Raw genomic sequence first — 15,047 nt, forward strand, 5'->3', positions numbered from 1 at the left:
GAATATAGATTTTACGTCGGTCATTTTAGGGGGTTTTACGTCGGAAAACGTTGCGACGTAGAAGCGGGAGACGTAAATTTTACGTCGGGGCGTGAAAACCGACGTAAATTTACGTCGGGCATTACAAGGTCCGACGTAAAAAGTTGTAAAAAATTTATAAAAAAAAAAAAGAAAAATGACTGCAAGCAGAACGGGCCGTTCTGGTTGGAGAATGGCCCGTTCTCCAAGTAGAACGACTCGTTTTGAATGGAAAACGACCCGTTCTGCAACCTGGACTTGGCCACTTCCTTCTCCAGCTTCAAAAACTCAAAATGCACAAAGAAAGTAGTAAGTAGAAGAAGATGGGTTACCTTAAAGACCCTCACGAGGACAAATGCAACCTTAAACATGAAAAAATCCATTTTTTTTCATTGAGAAAACATTGTGTCAAGTGAAGAAAACGAAGAAAATAGGAAATGGGTACCTTGTTGTGAAGAAAAGTGAAGAAAACGAAGAAGAGAGCAAGATGTAGATCAACGAAGAGCCACAATTTGAGAAGGAAGCAGGAGATGAGTTTGGGTTTAAAATTTTGAATTCTCCATGTGTGAATGATCCTTTTAGAGAGTAGAAGGGGCGCGGGAATATGAGGCTAATTTACGTCGGCCTGGTGGGGATCCGACGTAAATTAGAAATTCTACGTCGGCTTGTATACTGCTCCGACGTAGAATTGCTAATTTACGTCGAACCCCCACCAGGCCGACGTAAATTAGTTCTTTTTATTTACCATTCTGCCACCCGCGTTTTTATAACGTCGATGTTGACCTATTCCGACGTAATTTAGGTGACGTAAAAGACTCTTTTTGCACTAGTGACTAGGCCAACATGCCCAAACTTTATTCTTGCTAAGTCTTAGTTTAGACTTCACATCACGTGACTATTACATAATCTACACACAAATACAACACATTTTATCTCACAAGAGTCACATGTTTATGGCTCAAACACAACAATGTCTACAACATTATTTGATAACATCTCAAATAGAATTATTACAGAAAAATAATACTTTTCTAGTAGTGATGTCGCATAATTAAAAATAGTCATTATTTTAAAATGATCAAATTAATTCAAATATAAAAGATAAAAGACTAAAATACATATTTTTAAATATAAAAATAATAATTTAAAAATAAAATAAAAAATAAAAATGGATTAATCGTAAAATCTAACCATCTAGAAAATAAAATGGCGTTTCAAAATATTCTAAAAGAAAATGTTGTCAGCGAGAATACATGGAATTTAGGAGATGTCAAAGTCTTTCAATTAATCAATAACAAAGAAAAATAACAAGAGCACGACGAGTAACTAATACAGGGAATGATGATATTGGACCACTTAAAATTGGGATGAATTAAGGTTAAAAATAGTAAAGAATCACGAAGAAAGAGAAAAGGTAGAAAGATAATTTAATAAATTAATATAACAAGTGATATTTAATGTCGAAGCACATCACAGTACGGAAACTCACGTTGCTAAGCTGACTTTAAAATACAGAGCATGAAGTTAAACTCGATTAGCCAGGAAAAAGATTAGGTACAACCAAACTTTTAAAATCATTGCTTTGTTAATAAGGAATTACACAAATTGATTGGTTGCTGAAAAGAAAAACTGATTTGCTTTAATTTTTAACTAGATGTCACCCGTGCAAATACACATAAATGTTTAAAAAAAAATTGAAATAACAAAACAAATAATAGTTATACGAAGCATACATATATTTATCATAAATTAGGAGAGATATTAAGATATTAAATAATATGATTTATAAGACAAATTGAAGCTACTAATTTTTCATATTCTAGTTCGATTGTTATTAAATCATAAGATGCATTAAAAGTTAATTGTAATTAAAGATATAAATGTGATGAACATATAACACTGAAAAATGTTATAATATTTGTCAAGAATACATTATTATAGTTGAGAGAGCTTATGTTATTATTTTTATTATGCAATTGTGCGATTTTTCTATTTAGACCAATTTCTAGGTAATTCACTTAAAAAATAATAATTATATAATTCTTATAGTATGATGTTCATTAACAGATTCATTAGAATAATTATTTAATTTAAACTGAACTACATAAATTTTTTGTGTGAAGTTTGATTATCATTTTTAAACTAACATTTAAAAATAAAAAAAATAACATAGAGGAAAAAAATGTATAATAAAAGATATCATTGGAAACTAAACTTACTTTTAATCATTTTTGTCGCAACCGAGATCGCGACAGGACGGTGAAAAATAAATTAAAAGAGAGGAAGTCACCACCAATATTATTTTTTTTCGAAAAAATATTAGAAAAACCATAAAAGAAAATGGTCTACGAAAAATCAGATTTTTGAGTTCGGGAGTCGGTTACATGTGAGGAAAGTATTAACACCTCACAACGTTCGTCCTAAGACGATTACCTTTATTTAATTAAACAAATTATTTATAATTTATAAAATATTTATCTCACTAAAATAATCAAATATTTAACTAACTTAACTAATGCATTAAAAAAAGTTAAAATTATTATTGTTATATAAAAAAGAAGATAATATATTTTTTTATTTTTTGGCTCGACAAGATTTATTTCTTGCTCCTACGTATCTCCATGTGTAATGAAGAATCAGAGTCACGTAGTTCTTTGGTAGAAAATATTTGTGTGTTTATATTTTTTAATTAAATTTTATTTTTGTTAGATGTAGGATTCTTGAACTGTTTCAGCTCATTCACCCTAAAAATATAAAATTGACTAATATGTACACGAAAGTCAATTCAATAAAATTTTAATTATAATTATTGCTATAAACATTATTATCTTAAAAGATTTTTTTGGTTGGACATTTATGTTTTTGGAGAAAAAATTTAAAGATATCAAGTTGTCACAACTTGTATTTTAAATTCAAAGGTTAAAAAGATGTCACATCTAATTAACCACTCCTCCAATAAATTTTTTGATACAATACTTCAAATATTTATATTGGATATTCTAATACTATATTTTGATACTTAAGCAAATCTTGAAATAAGGACTTTAAGAGGACAAATTGTCACAACTTGCACCTTTAAACCCTAGAATAAAGAGAATGTTGCATCCAGTTACTCGTCTTTTTTTTATTTTTATAAGCCAAATAATTAAAAATAAAGGAAGTACAAGGGGTACTCCAACCCATTACAAAATACTACATGTGAACTAAAATTACCGTTCAACAACAAGGAACCTAAGCTAGACCATCACAACCAGCCCACAACATTGAAATAAAAATTGCAGAATCAGATTTCTCTAATAAACTCGTTTACCACCTGAATACATTTATCCAGTTACTCGTCTTTTAAATGTGTCTATTATACATTGATTAAATTACAGATATTAGCCTTAATTTTCATCAAGTGTTTTATTCTAAAAGATTTAGAACTTCCAAACTGTCACAGCTTGTGTTCTAAGAATTTAAGATCAAAGAGATATTACGCCAAATAAATTAATCATATTTGAAATTTCGAATATTAACTATTCTATTATTAATCGCTAAAAATATTTAAATTTTTTAGTAGTTCATCTTACAGTAAATATATAATTAATATTGTTATAATAATAAAAGTAAAATATAAACAATGCGCTTATTTTAACAAAACTTCATTTGTGTAGATTTTTCATATATGCAAGCCAAATGATAATTTCACACAAGATCATCTTCAGGGATGTTAAATCCTTATGTAATGCAATAAAGGTAAGAGACAAGAGTCACGTAACATAGCAAACTTGGCAAGCGGGAGCATGCTTAAAGCTATTAATGGTAAAAGGAAAAAAACGAAAATCAATAGCATATATATATGGTGAATGTAGTACAGGAGATAAATAGCAAAATCATATTAAAGTGCGTCAAATCATGCTATAAGGAAAGCTAATGAAAAAAAATAACTTTGCAAGTGGAAGGCACGCGTAAAGCTGTTAATGGTAGAAAGAAAAAAACAAAAACCAATAGCACATGTTTATATGATGTGAACGTAGTACCAGGGGTGAAGTAAAACCATATTGAAATATGTCACATCATACTTACAAAGTGTTTATAATAGCTACTTGCTTATAGATTTGATGTGGATCCTGCTGGTACGAGGGTGCACCGTGCAAGGGATGATTTTCTCAAGGGCGTTTCCAAGGCCGCACCTCATTGACGGTGTCCCCATTGTTTAGACATTTCGTTCCTTTTTTATGGCTCCTCCCTATGCGAGAGATCCCCAAAATTTCCCGCTTTTTTATTCTTATCTTCTCCCCTTTTCCCAAGAATCGTTATCTTCTCCCCTTTTCCCAAGAATCGTATACAAGTCAAAGCATGCTGCCAAAAAATGTCAGCTTGCTAATTTGCAGTTTCGAGAATTGTTTTATGCATGGCACCAAAACCAAACTTTTACACTAACATAAAAACTTTACAGGATAAGGAAAAAGTTCTCCTGGCCACAAAACACATTTGTTGATATAAAAGAAGATTTGGCTTCCCTATTTTGTCTTTTTTTTATTTTATTATTTTTTATTTATTATTTATGGTTATTGTGCATTTTTTTGAGTTTAAATCTAACTTGCAAATTGTTAATTTGAAATTTTTGAGAAATAAATTAATAAAAAAAATTAGTGGAATAAAATTGGTGTTTACAATTTTTCTAGAACGTGGGTGAACAAATTTTTATTCTTTACTATGATGATTTTGCCTTTCTCTGAGGAGGAGGTGAAGGAAGCTGTATGGGATTGTGAAGGTGCAAAAAGTCCAGGACCAGATGGGTATAATTTTAACTTTATTAAAGATTTTTGGGATATTCTCAAAACTGATTTTTTAGCTATGGTGCATGAATTCTATATATATGGCAAATTGGTGAAGGGTCAAATAGCTCGTTCCTTGTGCTTGTCCCAAAAACTGATAGTCCGTAGAAAGTGGAAGAGTATAGACCAATTTCTTTAATAGGGAGCATCTATAAGGTTGTGGCAATTGTGCTGGCAAACAGGCTGCGTAAGGTGATTAGTAGTGTCATTTCAGATTGTCAATCAGTTTTTTTAAAAGGAAGATTCATTTTGGATGGGATTTTGATTGCTAATGAAGTTTTTGAGGAGATCAAAAGAGAGCATACAAGTAATTTGCTTTTTAAAGTAGATTTTGAAAAGGCTTATGACTCAATTAATTGGGAGTTCTTGCAGTTCATTATAGAGAGGATGGGGTTTCCTTCTAAGTGGAGAATGCAGATACAAGCATGTTTGAGTACTGCTAGAGTCTCTGTCTTGTTGAATGGTAGCCCTTCTAGCGAGTTTGGGGTTATGAGGGGCTTGAGACAAGGAGATCCTCTTGCACCTTTTTTGTTCCTTATTGTTGCTGAGGGATTCCATGCTTTGATGGCTAAGGCAGTTGAGTCCCAAGTGTTTGTTGGCTATAAGGTTGGTCAAGAGGCAGTGCTAGTTTCTCACTTGCAGTATGTTGATGACACTCTAGTCATTGGAGAGGCCTCATTGCAAAATATTTGGGCTATTAAGGCTATTTTTCAGTTGTTTGAGGTGGTTGCAGGGCTTAAAGTCAATTTCCATAAGAGTAAACTATATGGGATCAATGTGGATAGAGAGTTGTTAGATGGAATGGCTCTTTTCTTAAATTGTACAGTGGGTTCTCTACCTTTTTCATACTTGGGTCTACCAATTGGTGCAAATCCAAGATTGCTAAAGACGTGGGATCCAGTAATTAGTAAGGTGCAAAAGAGATTGTCTAAGTGGAAAGGCAAAAATTTATCATTTGGTGGCAGAAGTGTTCTCTTGAAATTCGTTTTGCATTCCATCCTGATCTATTATCTCTCCTTCTTCAAGGCTCCGACAGGTATTATTACTAGACTAGAATCTTTATTTAGGAGATTTCTTTGGGGTGGAGATGAGGATCATAGTAAGATTGCTTGGGTTGCTTGGGATGATGTGTGTAGGGACATAAGGCATGGGGGATTGGGCATCAAAGGTTTAAGGGGTTTTAATCTTGCATTGGTAGGGAAATGGAGGTGGAGGCTTTTAGTAGATAAGGGGAGGTTGTAGAATAGGGTGTTAGCTTCTTTATATGGGAAAATACATGTGAGAGAGAGAGATGAGGTAAGGGTTCTAATTGGTGGGTTGATTTATGGAGAATTGACAAGGGAGAGTTAATTATAGATGGTTGGTTTTCTAGTAGGTGTAATAAGATTGTAAGGGATGGGACAAATACATTTTTTTGGCAGGAAGCTTGGTGTGGCCCAACAGCTTTTTGTGTAAAATATGAAAGGCTATTATCTATTGCGACTAATAAAAGTGCCACTATTGCTGATTTGAGGGTAATAGTGGATGGGGACGAAGTGTGGAATTGGTCCTGGAGGCGAAACCTGTTTCAATGGGAAGGTGAACTATTACAACAATTGGAAGCTGACATTAATTTCTTGCACCTGCAATCGGGAGTTAATGATCATTGGGTCTGGTCAGCTTCAAAAGATGGTGAATATTCTGTGAGGTCAGCTTACAATGTCATTGTGAATAAGGATATATTCGGTGAATTTCCTCTATATAATTACCTATGGTCCAAGTTTCTTCCTTCAAAAGTGTCTGGCTTTGCTTGGTGATCTATGCTTAATAAATTACCAACAAAACAAAACTTAATTAAAAGAGTGATTCTACAAGCTAGAGATGGATTCTGTATTTGGTGTGGCCATGATCTAGAGACAGTCCCATTTATTTTTTGAATGCCCTTTTGCTTATTGCATATGAATGTTGTGTTTAAATTGGTTTGGTATAAAGTCTGTGCTCCATAATTCTTGCCACCTTCACTTAGCACAGTTTGTGGGTTTACCTATTTGCTCTAGTGTGGATCGCTTAAGATGGTCAACTGTGTGGATGACTGTTTTATGGTCTCTTTGGATTGCTAGGAATGAGGCTATTTTCTCTGATAAGGTCATATTACATTCTGACTTATTGGAGTTGATTCAAATTCGTTCTTGGTAAGGCTAAGGACATTTCTTTCCAGTAGCCCTATTCATCTTGGGTTGGTTCCCCCGCTGTCTGTCTAAATATTTTGGACATATACTCAGTTTCTGAGCATCTGAGTACGTAGGGTGAGATTCTTTAGCTGATTGTGCCTAAACTACTAGCAATATTATACTTGTGGGAGATCACATACTGTCATCACCAAGGGTACTTCAAACACTTTTCTTGTGTGAAATATGTGGTAAATCACTTAATAATTGCTTATTAGGTGTCGTATCTTCTGTTACTGTGACTGTAAAATAGGTACCGTATTTTTTAGTTGCTACAAGTATTCTTTGACCTATTGTATTTGTATATGGGTTAGAGAACCCTTTGTACTCCTTTTTAATAAATCTCTTTTGCTTAGAAAAAAAAAAAAGTTACACATTTCTTATTTTCACTTTTTTTAAGTTTTAATAAAAAAATTATTTTTTAACATATTAAATAAAATGTTACCAATATAAATTTAATTATAAGTAATAATTATCTATAAATGAGATTATCTATAATAATTATTAATAGTTAATAACCAATAATAAATGTGTAGTACTAATAAACGCATTACTTAATGTAATCAATAATTATATACTGTTTTATTTTTTTATAATCCTATATTAATTGTTTTGTTTATAAACACATATAAAAACAAAACATAAAAACTCAACTTCATTATAATTGAGTATCAAATTTCATATTATTTGTGTAAAATTGAAAATAGTGAAAAAAGATGTAGAAAAAGTGAGAGATAAATTAAATAAAATATGAAGATGTAATATATAAATGATAGATGAGAGATATAGCAAAAGATAAAGATTAACAAAATTGACATACAAAATCCCAATTATGTATAATCAAAATTCAAAAGAAAAAAAAGTACATTTTAATGATGATAATGATAATTGTAGTGAACTAAAAATTAAATAATAAAGGAGTGAGAGTTAGATTGAATAGAATATATATAGAAGATGTAATATATAAAGAATAAAGAGAAAATATATCAAAAGATAAAAGTGGAAAAAATTGACATGTAGACAAATATACCAATATCATATGATAATTATAATGATGTGTGAATTTAATTACATGTAATTTAATTTTTATATTATAAATAAATTTTTCTCGATTACAGAAATGTCAGCTAGATTCCGCGTAACATTTCCTTGGAACATCGTATGTCAAAATGGGGATAAGATAAGGTTCATTCTACATTTTATATCCTTTTATTATGAATTGTGTGCAATTATGTTGCTTTAACTTTTTTTTCTTCTTAAATAGTTAGATCTATTTAAATTTAAAGTCAAATACGTTTACTTTTTTTCGATTTCCCTGCACTTAAAAATTTAAATTATTATATTTTAGTTATTCAATTATTTGGGAGTTTATGAATTTGACATATGAGGTACTTTTTAATAAAGTTGAAGATTATAAATTTAGTAAAATTTTGATGAAATTCGAAAGATTATATAAGATGTAAGATTAGGATTTAAAGAGACAAAAATGTTGTAAGTAAATTATTATTTTTGTCACACATTTCCCAAAATATTTTTGTTAATGTAATTTACTAAATAAAGAGTTGGTCAAGATTTATTTAATAAAATAGTCATAAAATCTTTCAATTAATCAATAACAAAGAAAAACAATATATGTTTGATATAATTATATACAAAAAAGTATTATTTAAGTATAATATATATAAATATATATTTATTTGATATACAATTACATATATTTTAGTACATAAAAAAATTGAAAAATTGAAAAATATAAATAAATACATAAAAAAAATCACTTTTTATAAAAAATATTGATTAATTAAGTGATAAATAATTAAGTAAAAAGAGAAAATTTTTTTAAAAAATAATTTAAATTACTAACATATTTAATATTTTTAACTAAATTAACTAATTTTCTTAAATTACATAATTTATTTAAAAATATTTTATAATCAGAATCAAAGCAGCATAACAAGCGATATATATATATATATATATATATATATATATATATATATATATATATATATATATATATATATATATATATATATATATATATATATATATATATATATATATATATATATATATATATATATATATATATATATATATATATATATATAGGAGGGTTCAAACGATACCGGTGTAACTTTTATTAAGTGTTACACCGCTCAATAATTTTATATTAAATGTAAATTTTTAAAATGCAACCGTTAGATTGAAAGTTCACATCTCTTAGATCATATATGTCAAATTTTCTTAAAATTGAACAAAAACTTGAAGGTAATCAAAGTGTTCATATTTTAGTATATTTTGAAATGTATATATTACATCAATTTTGTTTTATGAGAATGAAGTATCAACTTATCTTAGATTAATATAAAATTTGATATATATGATCTAAGAGATATGAACTTTTAATCTAACGATTGAATTTTCAAAATTCATATTTAATATAAAGTTATTAAGCGGTGTAACACTTAGTAAAAGTTACACCGGTATCGTTTGAACCTTCCTCATATATATATATATATATATATATATATATATATATATATATATATATATTATTTCATTTTTACGATAACATCAACAAAAGTTGACATCACTCCATGCATATTACTCTGAAATTCACGTTTCTAAACCGACTCAAACGGTTCACATAACAAGTGATCATATAATAAAAGAAAAAGATAGAGCTGCAAAACGATAATTTTCGTTAATATAAATAAAACAAAATCATGCAACTCCAGCTTCCAATCCACCAAACGTATCATAGAGAGGTTGGTTTGCGGTCTCCGGAAGAAAAATAGCAAAAACTCCTCCCACCACCCCACATGCTGCGAACACCGCAAACGGCAACCAACCACCCAAAACGACAACAAACGGCGCCAACATCGCCCCCATTTGCGCCGTCTGTGTCGTACACCCTAACGCCACGTTCCTCACCACCGTAGGGAACAACTCCGACGTGTAAACATACAACAAATTATAAGTCCCCGCCATTCCAAATATCCCCAAAACACCACACACCATTCTCACCCCTACGTTCCCCACCAAACACCCCATCAAACAAAACACCCCGCTGAACCACATCGTCCCCACCGTCAACGGTTTCCGTCCAAACCTCTGCAACAGCACCGCCGTTATCAAAAACGCCGGCATCTCCCCCACGGCGTTAATCAGCACGTTCAAGTACACGTTGTTTTTCAGGTTCACAACGTTCAAGCTGAGACCGTAGTACACCAAATCGCATAAGAAGTTAAGCGCCATCGCTATCAATAGCCGTACACGTGTCCTAGGGTTGCGAATCACGTCCACAATGTACGCACTATGTGCACCTTTGTTTTCCAAGCCTTCACTCTTGGAACTTTGTTCTTGGTCGAGTACGAGGAGAACCCCATCCGGAAGGTGGTTCCCGTTGGAAGAAGCAATGGTTGACATGAGTTTCATGGCTTCGGTTACTCTTCCGCGAACGAGGTACCATCTTGGGGACTCTGATACAAAAGGAAGGATGAGGATGATGTAGAGAAAGGAGGGGATGGAGGAGGCTATGAAGAGATAGGGCCATGTTTGGAAGATGTATGCGATGCCTGAGAGAAGTGCAATGCCTCCTGAGAAGAAGTAGAAGGTGCACATGCCAACCGCGCCACGCTTCTTGTAGCCGATTGGTTCTGATGCGAGAACGTAGGCGCAGAGGCCAACCCCACCAGTGCTGAAACCTGTGAGAATGCGAAGGATAACGTAAATCCAATAGTTTGGAGACAATGATGTTAAGCAGCCAAAGATTGCGTTTAGGGCACATGCCACTCCCAGAGTGCGTTTTCTTCCGAGAAAGGAGTCTGAGAGGTGGCCAAATACTCCACCACCTGAAATTATTATCACAAATTATTCTCATGTCATGAAATTTCTTTGTTTTTTTCATTATTGTTTTTCTTTTTTAAACTCAGATTACAATGCAAATATTAAATGATTATTGTTTTACAACAATATACTTTTGATCTACTATTTTGCTCTCCAATTTTTTTTATTACAAATTTAATTTTATTTAAATTTTTAAAATTAAGAAATGTTGATCCATCTTAAAATGTTATTTAAAATTATGCAAAAAAATAATGAAAATTATAATCCATGAAATATAGTACTTGCATTTAGTTAGTCAGGATAGGAAATAATTCTGTTTTAATAAAATGTATAAATATTAATTAAAATAAAAAAGAATATAACAAATTTGTAGTAAAAAAAATAACGTTGATAGTTATATAGAAATAAGTATAATTACGTAACTTACTTTTAGAAAAATGTCATTTTTTTGCGAATTTTCCTAAAAAAGATATTTATAGATTTTTTTGTGAATTTTCTTGTAATAATAATTTTACAAAAAGTTTTGTAAATTTATTTGTGAAAAATAATTCACAAAAATTTCTTACAATTTTTTTTTATGAAAAATCATCCACAATTTTTTTGTTTTGCAAGTTTTGCTACAATTTTAATGATCATAGAAATTTTTATCCATGGTAAAAATTTGTAGAAAATGTTGTAAGAATTTTATCTTGTTTTATTGCGGATTTTCTTGTAAAAATAAATTTGCAAGTAATATTTACTAAATGATAGAAAAATTTCACAGATAACTTTTCTTACAAATTTTCTTACCATTTAATTCGCAGGAAAAATAAAAAAAAATATATATAAATTTATAAGTTTAAGAATTAAAAGATTTACCTCAAGTCCCACATCGATTAGAAATAAAAAAATTAAAGATTATATAAGTTGGGATAACACTCACCTTACAAGTTGATTTTGTATAATTGAGTGTTGGACTTATAATTTACATGCTTTGCAAAAATATTCGCAAGAAATTTCACAATAAACTTTCCTAAATTCGCAGAAACATATTGTTTACGAAAGTATTACCTAAAGATAAAAATTTGTAAGAAAAACGTCTTTTACGAATTTTGTTATAAAAATTCACAGGAAAAATCAAATATAATAAGAGAAATTCTAGTAGTAACTATTGGCTACGTAATATTACTCATGGACACATCAACATCTTCGGTTTAGAAACTAGAATTTTACAATTTATTGAACTAAAAATGAATTTTAAGTCTCTTTCATTTAATTAAATAATGAGTGAACCAATAACTCTAATGGTGGAAGTTAGAATAATATGTCAAGATTTTAAATTTAAATTTTATTACTATTATGTATTTCCTGTTTATAAAAAAATAAAATAATAAAAAGTAAGCTTATGCGTAGTTATGATGCAGGTGTGAACGAAAGGATTTTTTTGATTAATAAATGATCGGAAGAATTTACTTCTAAATATGATCATTAACCTCTCATGGTCCTCAAATTATGCATCATGCTGATATCATGAACACAGCGCGAGAATACAAGACTAGCATGCTGATGCTGCATGCAAGATGCATTAATTACTTCCAAAACAAAAAAAAAAAAAAAAACTGTAGACACAGACAAGAGAAAGGGAACGAACCTGTCATCCAACCAACGAAGAACAAGGCCCGGACCAACCCTACCTTAAATTTGTCACCACATACTAAACTCCACTGGGACACGGTGGTGCCACCACGGTCTCCGACCCACTCCCAGGAACCTGGTTTCAGTTTGCAGACGCTGTCAGAGGCGGCGTTGCAACCTGAGCCACCAGTGAGACATTTCCAATGGGGTTCGTGATCGGCAAAAATCATGACCATGGTGTGAAACGCTACGAGAATCCAAGCAAGACTAGTGAAGATGAAATGTTTAAGTTGCCACTGTCCGAACTCGCCGCAGTACTCGCGGAGCATCTCGTCCATGCATATCTTCTTCACCTGTGATGGGAGGTCGTTGCTCCGGTGACTGGTTTCTATGGACATCGTGGTTGGGATCTCAACACTAGCCATTTTTTGTTTTCTCTGTTTCAGCTTTTCTACAATATATATGATAGGTACGGTCCTGTGTATATATACACACACACTATGGGTAGAAATAGCACCACATTTTTTTTCTTCTTTTGGAAATATTCTTGGATTCATTTTTATTTGTCTAATTTGTATGTTTATTTGGGTTAGTTCAAATTTTAATTAATATTGCAAATAACCGTATCAAACAGACATTCTAGTTTTATTAATCCGAAACTCGGAATCTACCTACCTGGAAAACATGTTTTCTACTCTATCGTATTAGTATGAGCACTTAAATATTGGTTTTACCATATTTGATATATATCTAATATAGCAGATTATTGATGTCATTTTTTTATTTTATTTTATAACGTATGTGATTTTTAATGGGAATTTCACTTTTTTTTTTTTTTTTTTAATAATCTGGAAAGGAGCTAGCTAATTAACCTTTCCTCTTTCAAATCCTCCACTCAGGACCAAATTATTTTTAGATAGGTAGTTAGGAGAGCCACAAATTAGGTCTTTTACCCATGCAAAGTAAAGATATAGCATCGGTACAGCTCGAATAGCGAAAGATTAGGTTAGTGCCAAACTTTTAAAACTATTGCTTTATTAAATGAGTAATAGAAAATTACATGAATCACATTTAGAAGTTAAATTGCATGAATTACTTGAATCAAAGATTACGTGATTTCATGACAAATTTATTTTATGCTATATTATTTTCATTAACTACGAAAGCTTGAAGTTTAATAATATAAAAGTAGATGCTTAAAAAATCAATTTATACAAATGAATTTTTTAGAGAATAGTATTATTTATTTCAAAACTAAATAATATGTTTATTTAACAAGTTCTTATGTCAATTTTCTTATAATCAATTGAATCAAATGATCGATGATATATACACAACCGATTGCCTAGATTAATTATTAAAAAAAGTACTTTAGTTTAATTAAGAATTTCAATATGAAATCATTAAACATGTAGTTGCTTAAAGAACAAATTTTACCGTTTATATTCACTTTAACTTAATTTAAATAATTACATTCTCAAAGTGTTTGTCTAGACAAAATTAAGTGGTTCCTTCATAGTAAAAGAAAAAAAGAAAGATGGTGACAATTGATAAATTAAACACGGGGGGCTCCGTGTCTAGAAGTCATAAAAGTATTATTTTCTATATCATTTTCAATGATAAAAAAAATGTAGTTGTTTAAAGAAAAACAAATTTCCGTTTATATTCAACTCAATTTAAATTAATTACATTCTCAGTATATGTTTGTCTCGATAATATTAATGGGTGGTGCACATAGCAAAAAAAAAATCTCTAAAAAATGAGGCCATAAACTTTCTTTGACTCACTTTTTTTTCTTAAAAAATAAAATTATTAATTTTGTTTGATTATTATTTTTATTTTTATTCTGTTATATACAGATAAAATTATTAGGATTAATAATAGTATAGAAACTTGCTTTTGTTAGCGAGATGATTTTCTTTTATGTTGTGTTTGGATAGACAATTAGAATTTTAGCAGATTTTAAATTTTATGAATTTTAATTACTTCAATTAAAAATTTTACATTTTAAAACTTTTTTGTTTGAATAAAGAAATTATATTCTTTCATTTTCAAAATCTCGTGTTTGGATAAAAGTAATTAGATTTCTTTCATTTATTTACTTCTTATTTTAATAAAATAACCAAATTTGTTTATTTTTCAAATTTTATATTTGAATAAAACATTTGAATTTCTCAATTATTAATTATTGAACCATGTTTATGCCTAATCCGCGCCCAACCCACTTAATATGGGATTAATGGATTAGTTTGCGGACCCAATGATAAAAACAAATATAAAATATTAAAAATGAAAAATTATATAGTATTGAAAACCCATAAAATTATAAATTTAAAAATGATGACAATTGAAAAATACTTACACTAGATTAACCACAAAAAAAAATTAGAAAACATACATGATTTAATAAAATAATATTTTTGATCTCTCAATTTTTTATTTCACAATTTTAGTTTTCAAATTTTATAAAATTTGTGATAATACACACCCAAAAATATTATTAAAATGGTAATATTGATTATGACTTTACATT

General features: G+C 30.0%; 1 protein-coding gene across 1 annotated transcript; it reads right to left on the reverse strand.

The window, feature by feature from the left end:
• Positions 1-9,683: 9,683 nt before the first annotated feature.
• On the reverse strand, positions 9,684-14,477 carry LOC109817179 (organic cation/carnitine transporter 4-like). The gene is made up of 2 exons (XM_083065502.1): positions 12,531-14,477; positions 9,684-10,905 (listed from the first exon to the last, which is right to left on the reverse strand). Exons 1-2 carry the CDS (start codon positions 13,069-13,071, stop codon positions 9,776-9,778), a joined length of 1,671 nt encoding a protein of 556 aa, XP_082921628.1. The 5' UTR covers positions 13,072-14,477; the 3' UTR covers positions 9,684-9,775.
• Between the last annotated feature and the right edge of the window lie 570 nt (positions 14,478-15,047).

Source organism: Cajanus cajan, chromosome 10 (assembly GCF_000230855.2).
Source record: "Cajanus cajan strain Asha chromosome 10, NIPB_CcT2T_4, whole genome shotgun sequence".
In the NCBI taxonomy this organism is placed as follows: domain Eukaryota; kingdom Viridiplantae; phylum Streptophyta; class Magnoliopsida; order Fabales; family Fabaceae; genus Cajanus; species Cajanus cajan.

Coding starts and splice junctions, on each gene's coding strand:
- LOC109817179 (XM_083065502.1), bottom strand. CDS start 13,071: ATGAATCCAAGAATATTTCCAAAAGAAGAAAAAAAATGTGGTGCTATT. Junction 10,906..12,530: donor CTTCGTTGGTTGGATGACAG/GTTCGTTCCCTT, acceptor TAATAATTTCAG/GTGGTGGAGTATTTGGCCAC.